At 35.3% G+C, this 16427-nt stretch overlaps 1 protein-coding gene across 2 annotated transcripts in view; it reads right to left on the bottom strand.

The window, feature by feature from the left end:
• Window positions 1–11881: 11881 nt before the first annotated feature.
• The window catches only part of rcan3 (regulator of calcineurin 3), a 45733-nt gene continuing 41187 nt past the window's right edge, over window positions 11882–16427 (bottom strand). For both annotated transcript variants that reach the window (XM_056476606.1, XM_056476607.1), the window contains exon 4: window positions 11882–13739. In XM_056476606.1, coding sequence (XP_056332581.1) covers window positions 13585–13739 — 155 coding nt within the window. In that variant the 3' untranslated portion in view covers window positions 11882–13584. The remainder of the gene's footprint in view (window positions 13740–16427) is intronic.

Raw genomic sequence — 16427 nt, 5'->3', positions numbered from 1 at the left:
TCTGTGGGAAACGTTTTGTCAGATGGCAACATTATATAACACGAACACTTTTGAAGGCCCTGCTCAGCTTTCACAAACAACTGAAGGAGAGCGGAGACTTTCAGAAGAGACTCCATTGTCCTCGGCCTCAATCTAGTTCAAACAAAACTCATTTACATTGGTCAGCGTCTTACATCAGCAGATCTGCTTGATTAATTGGTTTTCTATTGAGTCATGGGATGGGCTGTTGTTCATGTTGCTACATAAACCACGAATCTGAAGCACAATTTTAAATTCTGCTAAATGTAAACACAGGTAATATATTGGGAGCAGTCTGGCAAGGTCTTGCAAAACAAGTGTAATCTGACACCACAACTTAACGTTAACCTATAAAAAAATATGTATATACATTTTTTGACATTTACATGATTTGCAATCTATAATAAAGCGATAGCATACATAAGAAAAGCTCTGCTTTATTAAGGTGACCAGATTTCTGAGATGTAAATTAGGGATATTTTCTTTTTCAAACTGTCAAACTATCACAATCTTTTCATTTGTTACTATCTAAATGAATGGGGACAATGCATGTTTTTATGTTTTTGTTTTTAAAATGTTCCGGGCTCATATATTATTATTTTTGCTATCACACTTTAAATAATGCTTGGTTAATTCAACCCAATTTGGGCAAAATATGGATAATTATTCAGTTACAAATATAAGTTAGAAATTTGGATAGAAAAACCCAGCATTTCATTCATTGATTTTCCTTCTGCTTAGTCCCTTTATTCATCAGGGGTCGCCACAGTGGAATGAACCGCCAACTTATCCAGCGTATGTTTTACACAGCAGATGCCCTTACAGCTGCAACCCAGTACTGGGAGACATCCATACACGCTCATTGACACACACTCATACACTATGGCCAATTTCATTTTATTCAATTCACCTATAGCGCATGTCTTTAGACTGTAGGGAAAACCGGAGCATCCAGAGGAAACCAAGGAGAACACAGGAAGAACATGCAAACTCATTACAGAAATGCCAACTGACCCAGTCGGTGTTCTGTCGATTTGTCCTATCATGTCAGATTATTCTACTTCCCATTCAAAAAGTAGGTGGCACATTTTGATGATGCAATATTCTACCTATCAGATTTTGCTACCAGTGTAAATTTGAATGTCGATTAGTGTGATATAAAGCTGTAATATCACCCTAACCTCCCTAATCCATAACCCCAACCTCAGAACCATTCAAATACAGTGTTGGTATAATGTAACGGGTAGGATAAAATGTCAGGACACCGGAACTTAAACCAGAAACCTTCTTGCTGTGAGGCGACAGTGCTAACTACTAAGCCACTGTGTTGCCCCAACTCAGAATTTTTATAGTGTAAAACTTACTTAGTGATGCATATTATATATCAGAAGCCATATCAGTATTGGCCAATATATTTTTATTGTTAGAATTAGTGCATGATAAAAAGTATTTTAACTGTGCAAAAATGGACTTTGGGATTTTGAGAAAGAAAGAAATGCTTCTTTGCACTTACCTTTTATAGATGGTCTAGTTACAAACTGTTTGTTTAGCTTTTGAAATCAGGCCCAGAAAAAGTAATATCAGGATTTGTATTAATTGACCTACATTATCGACATCCAAATACAAAGTATTATTGATTATCGGTATCAGACAAAACTGTCATTATCGATTATGATTAGGTGAATGTTTGCAAGCAAAACTAACCCTGTGTGTTTTTTCATTGAAATTCTAACTTTTGTTTTGTCAAAATTTTGTATAGTCTACAGTGATTGCAACCTTTTAATCTTGATGCTGTGCTTTTAGAAATGAATTGTCACTATTCCTTTAATAGGCTAACATTTTAACATTTGATACTAATTTTGACTACATGCTTTCAGCAATAGTAGAATATTGTTGCAAGTGTAGTTAAGTATTTTGCCACCATGTTGTATATTTCTGTGTTGGCTGTGGTCAAAGCAACTCCGCAGACCTTTCAGTCCTTGATAGATCCTTCAATCAAATAGTATTTCTATTTTAACATGTCTCATTAGTTTGTAGCTTCTGTAAATGAAGCTGTTGCTGTGTCCCAATCCGCATACTATCTTTCCTAAATAGTGCTCTAAATTTGAATTAGTAACGTTATGTCCCAAATAGTGGTAGCTTATGTTGAAACGAGTATGCCGAAGGTACTGGGATGGTTTACTATTTCCGGTAAAAATTTCAAGTATAGTACCGTCCATACTCTAACCGCTGACACTGCTCACAATACATTGCGCGTTTGACATGAACAGTGTTGCCAGATATAGGCCAAAACCAATCCAAAACCCGCCGTAATGCAAAAACAACGACGCATAAATCTGGAGGCTATCATAAGCAGTTCTAAAGTGGAGGACGGACGGTTGTAGAAGGATGGCATCTCTTGGGGAGATCATAACCAGTTTATAAGTGAAGGCTGGGGGGGGTTCAAAACCGCTCAAATTTTCTCTACCCGCCTATGTCATATTTTTCCCCCACAATCCAATTCAAAACACTGCCCAATCTGGCAACACTGGACATGAATTTGATTAGAACTACAAACACGGGTCAAAGGTGTAAATAAACTACAAACATGGTGGATGCGCAAAACCAACTGTCAAGTAGAGATGCTTTGGTAAAGATGTTTGTATGACTGTCCCACTGGAACATATTTAAATCCCGTTTTCTTTGTTAAATTTCATCGCTAACAACAATGTGAACTCATATCAAGATATGTTTGGGCATTACCGTCTGAATGCGTAATTATCAAAAGATCCAAGGAGATTTCACTGCATGAAAGTGAATGGGAGATTATCCTGCTGCTGATTCTCCAATAAGATGGGAAATTAAATATGACAGAAATGTAGCTGATGTGTGGATGATTGACAGGGCCCGTAACTAAGCAACATAACGATTTGTTAACGAGGAAGTAGCATGTCCCAAAGCTTCCATAATCTTCTGTTACACACTCAAAAGTATATATTTTTACTTCACAAAAAAATACATACTTTTAGGTTGTAGTGTAAGTATGCGAATTGAGAAGCAGCATGAGTCTTTTGATAACTGATGACTAGGCCCACACGTAATATGCGCGCGCAGAATCCCGCAGATTTTCCGCAGATTTTTAGCCCATCATTAATTCTGTTTATTTACTTGTGTAAATGTGTGTTCATTTATATTTATTCAGTTTTTAAATGAATTACAGTAATATTATTAACTAATATGAAAATGTTCATCTGATTTGTGTACAATACAGTTTGTAAAGTAATATTTTAGTAGATATATTATATGAGAAACTTGCTTTGTTTACCAAAAGTGTGGATCTAATTGGATTTGCATTTTAATTATTAAATAAAAGTTAAAAAGATATTATTTTTTATTTCATATATTAAGATTTTAGTTATGATACTCCCAAAATATTTCAGCAGAAATCCGCAGATTTTACCAAAATTCTTTGCAGAAATAGCAAAAAAACATCCGCAGATTCCGTCTGGCCCTACTGATGACCGTAGTGCTCTGTTATTGCTTCATCAAAGATGGCTCTGTTATCGACATCGAAGTAATTAATATGAACTCTTATTGGCCTCTGCTGGTGGAAAAGATCACCGTGATTGATGGTAAGTTGTCATTATTCGTTTGTTTTTTCCCCAGTGTATTTGCGTGCTTATCAAAACTAATCTTTCTTTAATCTTAATACTTTCAATATTTCAATCCCTTGTTAAAACAATACCGGCTATTTTTGCACAATACAAAAACATCCAGATTACAGTAGCCTACATTGACAACAATTTTTTTCAATAATGCCACCATCACATGATTCTCATCCTTCAAAAGACTTGCATGCCTATATAAAAAGATAATTAATAATTAAGTCTATTAGTTTGTTCTTTAAAGTGTCTTGCATTCACCATCTGCTTCACAGACGATAAGAGCTGAAAGTCATGCTGCGTTTCCATTGGTCACCATCAGCAAACAGATGACGCCACAGGTACACACTGAACTGCAATCAGTCACCAATCTCAGGTCGTTACACATCCGGCCCCAAGATTACACTGTTTACATAGAATAAGCTGCTGTTGTTTGTCTGTATCACACCGTGGCTACCCTTTTCAAACTCACTTTCTAACTCGCATGCAACACCATTTATAACATTATATACAGTAAACGGCAGTGTTTGGACATCTGCAACACTTAAACTTAAAAACCACACAACATTTGAGCAGTAAACAGCATAGCCTAGTTGAGGAAATTGATATATTGGCATAATATGGTTTGATAGATAATTATTAGTTTCTAATGAATTTTATTAAATTCATTAGACATACTCATGTACCCTATTGTTCATCATGCTCACTAGAAATATTATTTTGCCAAATAGCAATTTTAGTCTTCTAGGATCTTGATGCTGTTTGGTCAATTCCAAGTCAAGTTGAGCTTTACTAAAACTACATGTGTGGACATACAGTGGAATGAAATGTGTCTCGAAGGACCATGGTGCTACACAGGGGCGTAGCAACCGGGGGGGACGGGGGGATCCGTCCCCCTCACTTTTAGAGACAGACCATTTAGAAACAGGTGATTAATAATTATATGAACGTATGATCTCATACAGCCGTCCCCCCCACTTTTAAAATGTCCACTACGCCCCTGGTGCTACATCAATAAACATAATCATAAATATGAACGCAACACTGGACATAAGAACTATTTTAAACCTATACATAACTAACATACCAGAGTGGTAATCTACACGACCTGACAAAAGTCTTGTCGTCGATCCCAGTTGTAAGAGCAACAAATAATAACTCGATTTCTAGTTGATCATTTAAAAAAGTGGCAGAAGGTCGATTTTTTTTTTTTTTTTTTTCGATGAATCATCTATTGAACTGCATCCCAATCATCACAAATACTGCAGGAGACCTATTGAAACCCGCATGAACCCAAGATTCTCATAGAAATCAGTCAAGTTTGGTAAAGGAAAAATCATGGTTTGAGGTTACATTCAGTATGGGGGTGCGAGAGATCTGCAGAGTGAATGGCAACATCAACATCCTGAGGTATCAAGACATTTGTGCTGCCCATTACGTTACAAACCACAGGAGAGGGCAAATTCTTCAGCAAATTGGCTACTTCTCACATTTCAGCCTGCACATCAAAGTTCCTGAAAGCAAAGAAGGTCAGGTGCTCCAGGATTGGCCAGCCCAGTCACCAGACATGAACATTATTGAGCATGTCTGGGGTAAGATGAAAGAGAGGGCATTGAAGATGAATCCAAAAAATCTTGATGAACTCTGGGAGTCCTGCAAGAACGCTTTTTGTCAGATGACTTTATAAGTTATTTGAGTCATTGCAGAGATGTATGGTTGCAGTCCTCCAAGCTCACGGGAGTAATATTTAATATTAATTATTTTTCCACTGCCCCATGACTTAACCTGTATAAATATTCTATACTGTACTGTACTGTACAGTATTCTATACTGTATTATTTCGGTTAAGTGACAAGACTTTTATCTAAGTCAGACCTTACTGTCCTAATTAAATAATAAAAATCATAGCATGATCATATTTCATTTTGGTAAAACACGCGTAATCTAGAGGCCTTAGCCTTTCATATAAGCCACTTCTGATACCAAATGATCAGCCAGAAGTCAAGAAATTATTTGTTGTTCCTAAAACTTGGACAGGTGGCAAGACTTTTGTCAGGTAGTGTAACTGTACTAACTGCTGTATACATATACTTTTAATACTTGACTACACACATAACCTAATACAGACTATACACAAGTACATTTACGTAAAACATTTAAGGCTGAAAAAACAATTAGTGCAACATAATTTGTGGTATATTCAAAAGTATACTTTGTTTTTCTTATTGAGTCCTTGTAAGGATGGAGTTTAAGTAAGTTGTCTGGTGCATATGGAGAGAGTGTGTTTCTACAGGTGGTTTGTCAAGCCCACTCACTGTGTGAGGCACACTCAGAATTGCATAATGTTTTGAGGTTTTCATGTGGTGTGGTGTGGTGTGGTGGGGAGGAGAGGAGAGGGGGTCTTGGTTTCGGAAGCTGCGATTGTGGATAATATTTCAGAGGGGGGTAAAGTGATTGGAATTGAGGGCTCTAACAGCTTGTGGGAAGAAGCTGTTGAGTAGTTTAGCTAAGTGGGCTATATTCATAATAAAGAACAGTTATGACTGCTTCAATGCAAAATATACAGTTGAAGTCAGAATTATTACCCCCCTCATTTATTAGCCCACTGAATTATTAGCCCCCCTGTTTGTTTTTTTCCCCAATTTCTGTTTAGTGGAGAGATTTTTTCAACACATTTCTAAACATAATAGTTTTACTAGGTTAATTAGGTTAACTAGGCAGGTCAGGGTAATTAGGGAAGTTATTGTAAAACGATGGTTTGTTCTGTACACTATCGAAAAAAATCTCTCTTAAAGGGGCTAATCATTTTGACCTTAAAATGGTGTTTAAAAATAAGTTAAAAACTGATATTATTCTAGCTAAAATAAAACAAATCAGACTTTCTCCAGAAGAAAAAATATTATCAGACATACTGTGAAAATTTCCTTGCTCTGTTAAACATCATTTAGGAAATATTTTAAAAAAAAGGAATAAAATTAGGGGGGGCTAATAATTCTGACTTCAACTCTCACAATATCTACATCACAATAGCATTTTATGTACATAACTTTGTTTATAAAAATGTCCAAATCATGTCTGAAGTGGAGTGTGAAATGTTTAGCTATGATAACATGAAAGTGTTAAATGATACTTTTTATTAGGCAAACACCCACAATTGCCTGAAATTGGCTTTGTTAAAATGAAAAGACAGAAATGACAGCACATAAGAACACCTTCAATCTCTTTTTAAGACACAATACAGGAACATGCTATTGTTTTTTATTTTACATAAACATATATTTTAATGACCTTACATAAACAATAACTTATTGTTTATGTAAGGGCATAACAGCCCTTGTGACTGTATTTACAATACAGCACAGCCTTTCCTACATTACTTAATTACACAAAATAGTATATTATTTACACGTTTATTAGTTATATCTATTTGCGTAGTTGTATTAATTGTCCACCAGTTTCAAACATTTTACATTTTCTGATTAAATATTGTGATTGCTTTATTTTTTTATTTCATTTAATTAAATTTTTATTTTATATACTTAATACAGTAACAATCAGTTTATTCATTTTTCAGCATAACACATGTAATACTTCTTGGCTTAACAATGTAATAAGAGTTACACACAAGGATTTAAGCTTCAAAAAATGCTTTTCTTACTTAGATTTTTTTGTCTCGTTTCTAGTCCAAATATCCAAATATTCTTAAATCAAGAAGCATTTAATAGACACGCAAAACACAATGTCTTGTTTTAAGAGTGAGTTTTTCCTTAAAACAAGCAAAATAATCTGCCAATGGTGTAAGTGAAATAATCTTATGTCAAAAGGAAAAACACGATTTTTTGCAGTGTTCGGATTAAAAAATGTAAGATCCAGCAATTTTCAGTATACATGCTCAGATCCTGTGTGTGTGTGTGTGTGTGTGTGTGTGTGTGTGTGTGTGTGTGTGTGTGTGTGTGTGTATGTGTGTGTGTGTGTGTGTGTGTGTGCGTGTGTGTGCGTGCGTGCGTGCGTGCTTGCGTGCGTGCGTGCGTGCATGCATGTATATCTAGTAATATAATAATATCAAATTCTTTCAAAATTCTGGTAGATCTAGTTCCTGTGGTAAATCTTGTTCAGAGCTACTGTCTGATTCACAAGCTCCTTATATTCTGCAGTGAATAATTCCCAGCAGGACATGCGAGAGCCTGTTTAATGAGCATCTCTGTAGCAGTATTTGTGTCCCAGGAGACAGGGTTGGGATCTCCTCACTGACAGGCAGAAACAAAAATCAGGTGTGTCCCGAACTCCTCCTTTAACTGTCTGATTTAAACAGGAAAAATAGGCTAATTCTATTAAAAGTTAATCCTTCTCTTCATTAAAGTCTTCATTAAAAATGAAAAAAAAAACTGACAATAAGTAAAACTGAGAAGTTAAAAATAAACTTGCGCAATCTGAAATTAATTGACATCATTAAGGCTAAAAATGAAGTACCGTTTAGGACAAATTACAAAAAAATGCAAGCTTTGGTTCATACATGATTGCTCCTTTAAACTCAAGGAAGAGAAAACCACACACATTACTTTTGTAAATATCCTGCTTGCAACTTCCTATTGATCGATCACAAATAATGTATTGAGCCCATAAACTTCATTCACACCCAGTGTTGACACACAGCAGACTTAACCCATTTAAGTTTATAGTTGCCATTTTCCTTTTATGAGTAATTTTCTACATGTTATCCATGTTTAATTCCTCAATGACATGCAAACAAACAACCAAATAAAAGATTTCATGAAAGAAAAAAATAAAATAAAGGAATTAATTTATTTCCTGTCACACGAGGCCTTCAACTTCTTACCTTTAATTTCAGGAAGCAAAATGGATGCAAACCCTCCCAAATAAAGACAAATTTTCATGATACAAAAAAAATTTTTTTGTTCACAAATATGTCAACATGATAAAGATCTTTACATTCATCCAAATAAAACAAATCTTTCAAGAGATCTATAGATTTTGTATACTTTGTCAAATGTTCAAGCGGCAACTACAGTTGCCTGTGGGCAAATACCTTGTAAGTAGATAAATCATAGGAAATTAGAAAATACATTTACATTTAGTCATTTAGCAGACGCTTTTATCCAAAGCGCCTTACAAATGAGGACAAGGAAGCAATTTACACAACTATAAGAGCAACAGTGAAGAAGTGCTAAAGACAAGTTTCAGGTGTGTAGTCTAAGAAGCAAAGCATTAGAATTTTTTTTTTGAGAGAGAGAGAGTACAGTTAGTGGTATAGCCAGAGAGGCAGTTACAGATTAGGAAGGAAAGTGGAGACTAAATAGTTGAGTTTTTAGTCGTTTCTTGCAGACAGCAAGTGACTCTGCTGTTCTGATGCAGTTAGGGAGTTCATTCCACCAACTGGGCAGATTGAATGTGAGAGTTCAGGAAAGTGATTTCTTCCTTCTTAGGGATGGAACCACGCGGCGACGTTCATTCACAGAACGCAAGTTTCTGGAGGGCACATATATCTGCAGAAGTGAGAGCAGATAAGGAGCAAAGCCAGAGGTCGCTTTTAAAGCAAACATCAGAGGTTTGAATTTGATGCGAGCAGCAACTGGCAGCCAGTGCAAACGGGTGAGTAGCGGAAATAATGTGTTAATAAGTTCATAAATCAAGGTTGTTGGTCTTGTTTAATGATTTGTGCTTTCATAATACCTCATCTAAACGTAACCTAACCATTTAACTGATCTCTTTATGTTAAAGTAGACGTTTTTGATACCCAGCAATATCCTCAGAGTGAAATTAACATCTCCCACTGGTCCCACTTCTACAGAGTTAAAATAACACTGGAGCAGAGTTAATAATGAACTCCTGCTGTTAAAAAGCAGAGTCACTGAAGAAAAACTAAACTACAACCAAATTCAGTCACAACTGTAGGCCCTACTGTCCGCACAAACATAGGGTTTGTCTAAATTGCAGATTTTTTTCTACACAAAAACACAGTATCAGGTCACTGAATCCCACAGGTTTGAAACTCTTGTCAGGGTGAAGATTTTCAAAAGCACCAGGGTCTGTGTTTTTAAGATAATTGAGAAAAAAAAGTTTTTGTTTACAAAAAATAGCTGTGTACGTGTGGACATGGCCTTAGGAACTCAACTGAAAACCCAATAAATCTCTCAAAATCTCAGCTCATCAGGATCATTAAACTCCACAAACAGAATCAGCAGCTTTATTTATTACTAAGCTATTTCTGTTAGATGTGTACAAAAATAAGATTCACTGAAAATACTTGAAAACACCATCGTGGTATATATTTACTTTTGTCTATTTACACCAGTATTTGCTTTACTTTTTGACTGGATTTTTTTATGTTATATTTTTTTTGACTGCTGTAACTCTGTAGAGTGAGACCAAATACTCTCTACTCTTTGGATTTTGATGTGTAGGGAATAAGACATTAAAACTGTTAATTTTTTCATATATTAATATTTGTATTAATTAATAATTAAATTCATATCAAATGGTTTGAAAATAGAGAAAATAGATGCCAACCATACAGGACACTATTAACAAGACTACATGCATGAAGTGAAGTTTCATAAACTAATTTCGAGTGGAGCACGTGATATGATTGAGCACGTCTGGCCACTCATCTGTAATCAGTAATAATCCAATCAGAGTGATCCTAATTTACTATAAATGGATCATTTTCTCCCTACTGTTTCTATCTTCGTTCCCCCCTTCCACCCCATCTCCTCCTTTTCCTCCCTTTTCTAAAGGGGGAGCTCTTGAGACCTACCTGATCTCGGATCTCCTGATATGCTTATCGACCGGGCGGGAGCCCTGGGCTCAAATATATCCGAGCTCATGGTTCTCTCCCAGGACAGCATGCCAAACCTGCTTTATACGCCAAGCATATCTAAGTGGGAACTCTTGAAACGATTTTTATACATTTGAGATAAGTGAATCTAAATGCACACGTTTCAGTCATCTACTACTCATCTAATACTCGAGCGAAATAAACACAGTACAACTGTTTTTAGGAATCAGTTCTTTATATATACTTTTAATTTATATATTTATATGCCAATGAGAAACAAATAACAATCATATTTACACCAACATAAGCAAGCTAAGAGTCAGAGAAAAACCTCAGCCAAAAAAACAAACAAAAACTAAACAAAAGAAACCCATTACATACAGGACACAGACATATAACTGTAAATTATTGCTTTGTGTTCACGGGTTATGAACTACAGTTACAGTACTAGACGATACCTATATCCAAACAGAACAGCAACAGTGATAAAACTGACCATCTTTCATTAAAAAAAAGGAGATTTTTCTTTTTACTGATACGAAGCAACTGCAACAACAGCCTTAAAGACAGTAAAAAATATCAATACATTACGCTGCCGACGACAGGCTTATCTGTAACAGCTCAGTACAAATTTTGCTCCATATACTTCAGGTCTTCCTTCAACTCAAAGAGTCCAAAAAAACGTGTTCATGCTGGTTATCAGGTTTTTTTTTTCACCCATTTTTTTTCGTCCGGTTGGAGACCAAACACCATCAGGGTGAAACACAGGCAGGAGAAAAAGGGCTGCATTCAGAGCGGCGAATACAAACAGGGAAAGACTGCATCTATGCAAAAGTCACAGCATGCAGAGCTACCAAATTAAGAATAAGTTCAAAAGCTTATTTGCTAAAGGAGGGAAGGATTGGCTTTTAAATAAAACACTTAAGATCTTTTCGCATGTATACATGCCGATTGAGAAAGTCACACAAATAACATAGTTGCTCTTTTGACTTTTCAAAATACAATTGATCCATTTTTTTTTACTTGAACATGACTAAATAAGGCTGATTATAATGTCTCTTCCCAGCAAGCATCTTTTGTTTTTAAAAAATAGATGTCTAATAGACGTCTAAACATAGTCGTCTTGACTAAAACAAGGCTAACTTTGGGCTGTCAGTGAAAATCTAATAGACGTCTAAGAATAGGCCAAAACTAGACTAGTCATGAAATCAACAGAAATGAATGACCACACATATAAAGTCTGCCTAATCTGTCTATTTGACGACTAGTCTAGTTTTGGGCTATTCTTACACTGTAAAACCCAAATAGTTAAGGTAACTCAACCCATTTGAGGAAACCAATTGCAAGAAACCATTTAAGTTCAAAAACTAATCCTAATGAGTACTGTGAACTTAATTTATTTGAGTAAACGAAGCAATTTGAGCACTCAAACCAACTGAGTACTGTAAAACCCAATAAGTTAAGGCAACTTAAACCGTTTGAGGAAACTAATTGCTACAAACCATTTGAGTTAAAAAAACTAAACTATATGAGTACTGTGAACTTACTCCATTTAAGTTGAAGTAATGAGGTATTTAATTAACTCATTACCTTCAACACTGAGTTCAAAATGAGTAGAATTAACTTTCAGTAAATTTTGAGTTAACTACACTCATTTCATTTGATAAGTTGACTGTTGGGTTTTAAAGTGTAGATGTCTATTAGATTTTCACTGACAGCCCAAGTTTAGCCTTGTTTTAGTCAAGCTGTCTACATTTATATGTCTATTAAACACAAAATTGTTTGCTGGGTTATTCCATGCCTCTCTGATTGGTCAATAGCAGCGTTCTGCCTTACTGACTGTACATTATTACTACAACACGCCTTCAATATAAACCGTTTTGGTATGAATTAACACAGTGTAGGTTTATAAACTGGAACAAACATGAAACAGCTGGGATTGTTCACCCAAAAATGTTTACTCCCTCTCATGTCATTCCAAACAAGTGACGTTCTTCGAGATCCTTGATTGAGAAAGGTGTAAATTATCAATGCAATTGAAGCCAATGGGCGCCAGAACAGATTGGTCACCAACATTACTCAAAATGAAAGTGATTCTTACTTAATCGAGTACACTTCTCCATGTCAGATTTTTCATTTTTAGATGAACTGTCCTTTCAATATTGAATCTGCCAATGGAAATAAACACTAATGTGAATGATCAAGCATTCTGGAAATCAATAATCTGAACACATCCCAGTGTAGACTCTGAAACATCGTCTCTGTACAATACAGAATCTGTAATCAGAAAAGGCTAAAGAAACTGAAAGATAAATCAAAACATGTGCTTTTCCCTTTTCATTTATCAGGCCTGCGAGTGAACGTTGCGCTATGTATATATATATACAAATACACACAAAAAAAGAAATGCAGAATTGTCCATCTGACCGTTTCTTCGCTTTCCAAGGCCAATCATCAGAAAGACAGCGGTCAGATATATGCCTTAATATAGTGTATAAAATACGCCAGTTAGCATGCAAAAATGTGTGGTATCAAATACACAGTAAGAATAATAATAATACACATCTAACTCCGTAAACACCTTCCCGTCATCACCTTCTCTCTTCACGTTTGACTCGTCGTTCCATTCTAGCATGGTGTAGGCTATGAACGACAAAAATGCACCTCCGCGTGAGCCGACCTGACTGATATGAGAGAATAAAATGGAGAAAGCTAAATAAATTCTTCTTTGAAAGCGTTTTTTTTTCCTTTGATGATCAATCAAAGTGAGAAACGTAACAAAGTTTACATGTGACCTACTTCTACGACTGGTAAATACATTTACTGCTCTTTAATGCTACAGTACAAAGAGTCTAAAATGAGGGAATGAAAGTGCTATGATGGTGAGAAGGGGGTCGCAGGCTCATGGTCCCCCCCTATCTGTCCCGTGAGGCGGCGGTGAGACAGTGTGTTCAGTCCACGAGTCCCGTTCAGAACAGCACACGTCACCTGTGCACTGGGCACCCATCCAAAACCCATCCATGTGTTATTTAGCTTGTTTTTTTGTTATTGAAATAAAGCGTGTCTTTCTCCTGGATGAGAGAAAGAGACACAGAGAGAGAGAAAAACATGTGCGGTGAGGCGATGGGTTTAGTTGTAGATTTTCGGGGGGCCGTCGGGGCGTCTGGTCTGGACTATCTTGGCTTTGGGTCGAGCTTCTTCTTCTTCCTCGGTTTCGCTCTCGCACACGTGGACCACCACACTGGGAGTGGACTCTGTACCCGCGTGCAGCTCGTACTTCTCACCTACACAGATAAAGCAGAGATTACGGTCTACTCGGCCTGCTGAACATCTGCTGTATTTAACATCACACTGTAAGCTTCAAACATGTAAGAGCTCCTTTCCAGGACAAAAAGACTGAGTGCATCCAAATCCTTTTTTTTTTTAAACTTGCTACGCTACAGTTTAAAGTGAACTACCTGATGACTGATGAAATACAGGCAGGAAAATGCATGCAGGACAAACATCCTCCATTGTCTTTCAACTAAATGTTGACCTATGACGTACTGACAACAATTACAAAGCTCCCTTTCTCATGCCAGTATCCTCTCCTGGATCTTATGGCGAACATTGAGAATACTGTATATATGATGTAAAAACTGATGTTAAATATACTTACAGCTACCTCAAAATTAATAAAATGGCCTCTGATGATGATTATTATCATCTTCATCAGCATTAGTTATATAAAGGAAATTATGCTATATGTATAACTATGATTTGTTTGTCTATTATAATTTTAATTAGTAGTAGTAGTAGTACTGGTAGTAGTATTGTTTCCAGTAATATATGAACATTTTATAATAATATGTATTAATACAGATAATATACAGTATTATAATAATAGTTATATACAGTGTACAATATGCAAATTTGTTGTATATAAATAAAAATTTGATATAATTAGTGTGTGTATATATATATGTCTTTAAAAAAAATTGGTCTTAATAAATTTGCATATCTATCTATCTATCTATCTATCTATCTATCTATCTATCTATCTATCTATCTATCTATCTATCTATCTATCTATCTATCTATATATATATATATATATATATATATATATATATACATACACATACACACATATACATACATACATACATACATACACACACACACACACACACACACACACACACACACACATATATATATATACAAACACACACTTATTATATACATTATATATTCAATGTGGTCTAAGACTATACTGTATATTATCAGTATTAATATTATTACTTGTTAATAAAAAATATTCTGTTACTAATGGTTGTAGTAGTAGCAACAATAATATTTTACAATATTACTTTTGCCTCTACAGTTCAATTTGGCATTTTTAAAGTCTACATAAATATACTGTACAAAAAATGCAGGGCTCCACACAATACCTTCATGTTATCCCAACACAAATTGATTAACAAATTTAAATGGACTGAACATAAAAAGATTTAAGTTGTCCCAAAAAGATCTTAATAATTGTTTAGTTTTGGCTCTTTTTAAATAAGTAGTTTGAAGAAGCAGCAAAAATTTTTTTTCAAGTGTATTGATTTATTATTCATATCTGTAGTAATAATAATAAATATTATTTTTAGAAAGAAAAATAATTCTCTTCTAGTGTAACATTGTGTTTTTCTAAAATAATAATAATAATAACAACAATAATAATGAACTTCATTTTTGCCTCTAGTTCGTTATGGTATTGTTTTTAGACGATATACAAACATACATAATTATTTTTAATATCATGACCATCAAATCTACATGGTGCTCTTCTAAGAACAGCCCCTGGGAATTTCACTAACTTAATGATTTGCTCCTGTTTGTCAAATAAAAGCTGCCAGCCCTGATCATGTCTGATCTTACAACATCAACACTGAAGAATTCATTATAATTAATATCAAGATAACAATTATATCAGTAACCCAGACAAAAATAAAAAACATGGCACAAAACATTAAGATGAACTCTGACAACAGCGGGATGCTTTGAGGCGCACTGAATAATCCAGATAAATGTCCTCTCTCTAACAAAAGATAGGAGATTTGAAGGCCATTAAAAGATTAGACCTGGCCGTAAACAGATATATAGTACATCCCTATGATTGAGTAATAAAAGCACCAGCATTCAGCGCACACCACACACACAAACATACACCGAGAAACAAAAAGAGGGCTGCTGTAGTAATGGTGGTTTGGGGTGTGTGTGTGCGTGCGTGATGAAACGATTCTTTATTCACCAGCAGAGGGCGAACAAATACAGCAAATATCAGACACAAACTGTCCATTTCTGCTCACTGCTGCCCCTTCTGACTAACACACTTCAGTCTTTCAGCTTTAAATCAGATAAAACTAAGCTAAAACAATATCTTACAATACAGCATGCTATAATACAATAATATAAAAGAAAGATGCTAGGAAATGATGGGTAATGGGATCAGTTAACATGGCTGCAAACGTGGCTCAAAAATATATGTAACATACACCAGAGTTGCATTTTAAATGTCATTGACACCCAATTTGATCAAGAATTCTCAAACTTTTCCAAATCTGTAAGCTTCTCACACTAAATTCTTGATTTTGTCAGTACAAGTTTGGAATAATGTTTATTAAACCATTAATAAGCATTGCACACTTGTACTATGACTTGTACTATACTTGTTTTGCGGATGCATCAAGTTGATCAAAAATGACACGGTTACATTAAATATTTTTACATTTTCAATAGATGCATTTTGACATATATTAGATTTTATTGTATATTACACTATAGGTTACTTTAATTTCTTTACAGTTTCTGTCAAAGAAATCTAGTCTTGCCTAACCAACCGTTTCTTTAAAGTTCATTACAAATACACTCACCGGCCACATTATTAGGTACACCCTACTAGTACCCTTTTACTGCCTTAATCCTTCATGGCAGAGATTCAA

The sequence above is a fragment of the Danio aesculapii genome, chromosome 17 (assembly GCF_903798145.1).
Source record: "Danio aesculapii chromosome 17, fDanAes4.1, whole genome shotgun sequence".
Taxonomy (NCBI): domain Eukaryota; kingdom Metazoa; phylum Chordata; class Actinopteri; order Cypriniformes; family Danionidae; genus Danio; species Danio aesculapii.
Note: the sequence above shows the minus strand (reverse complement) of the source record. Positions and strands in the feature narration are given on the sequence as shown.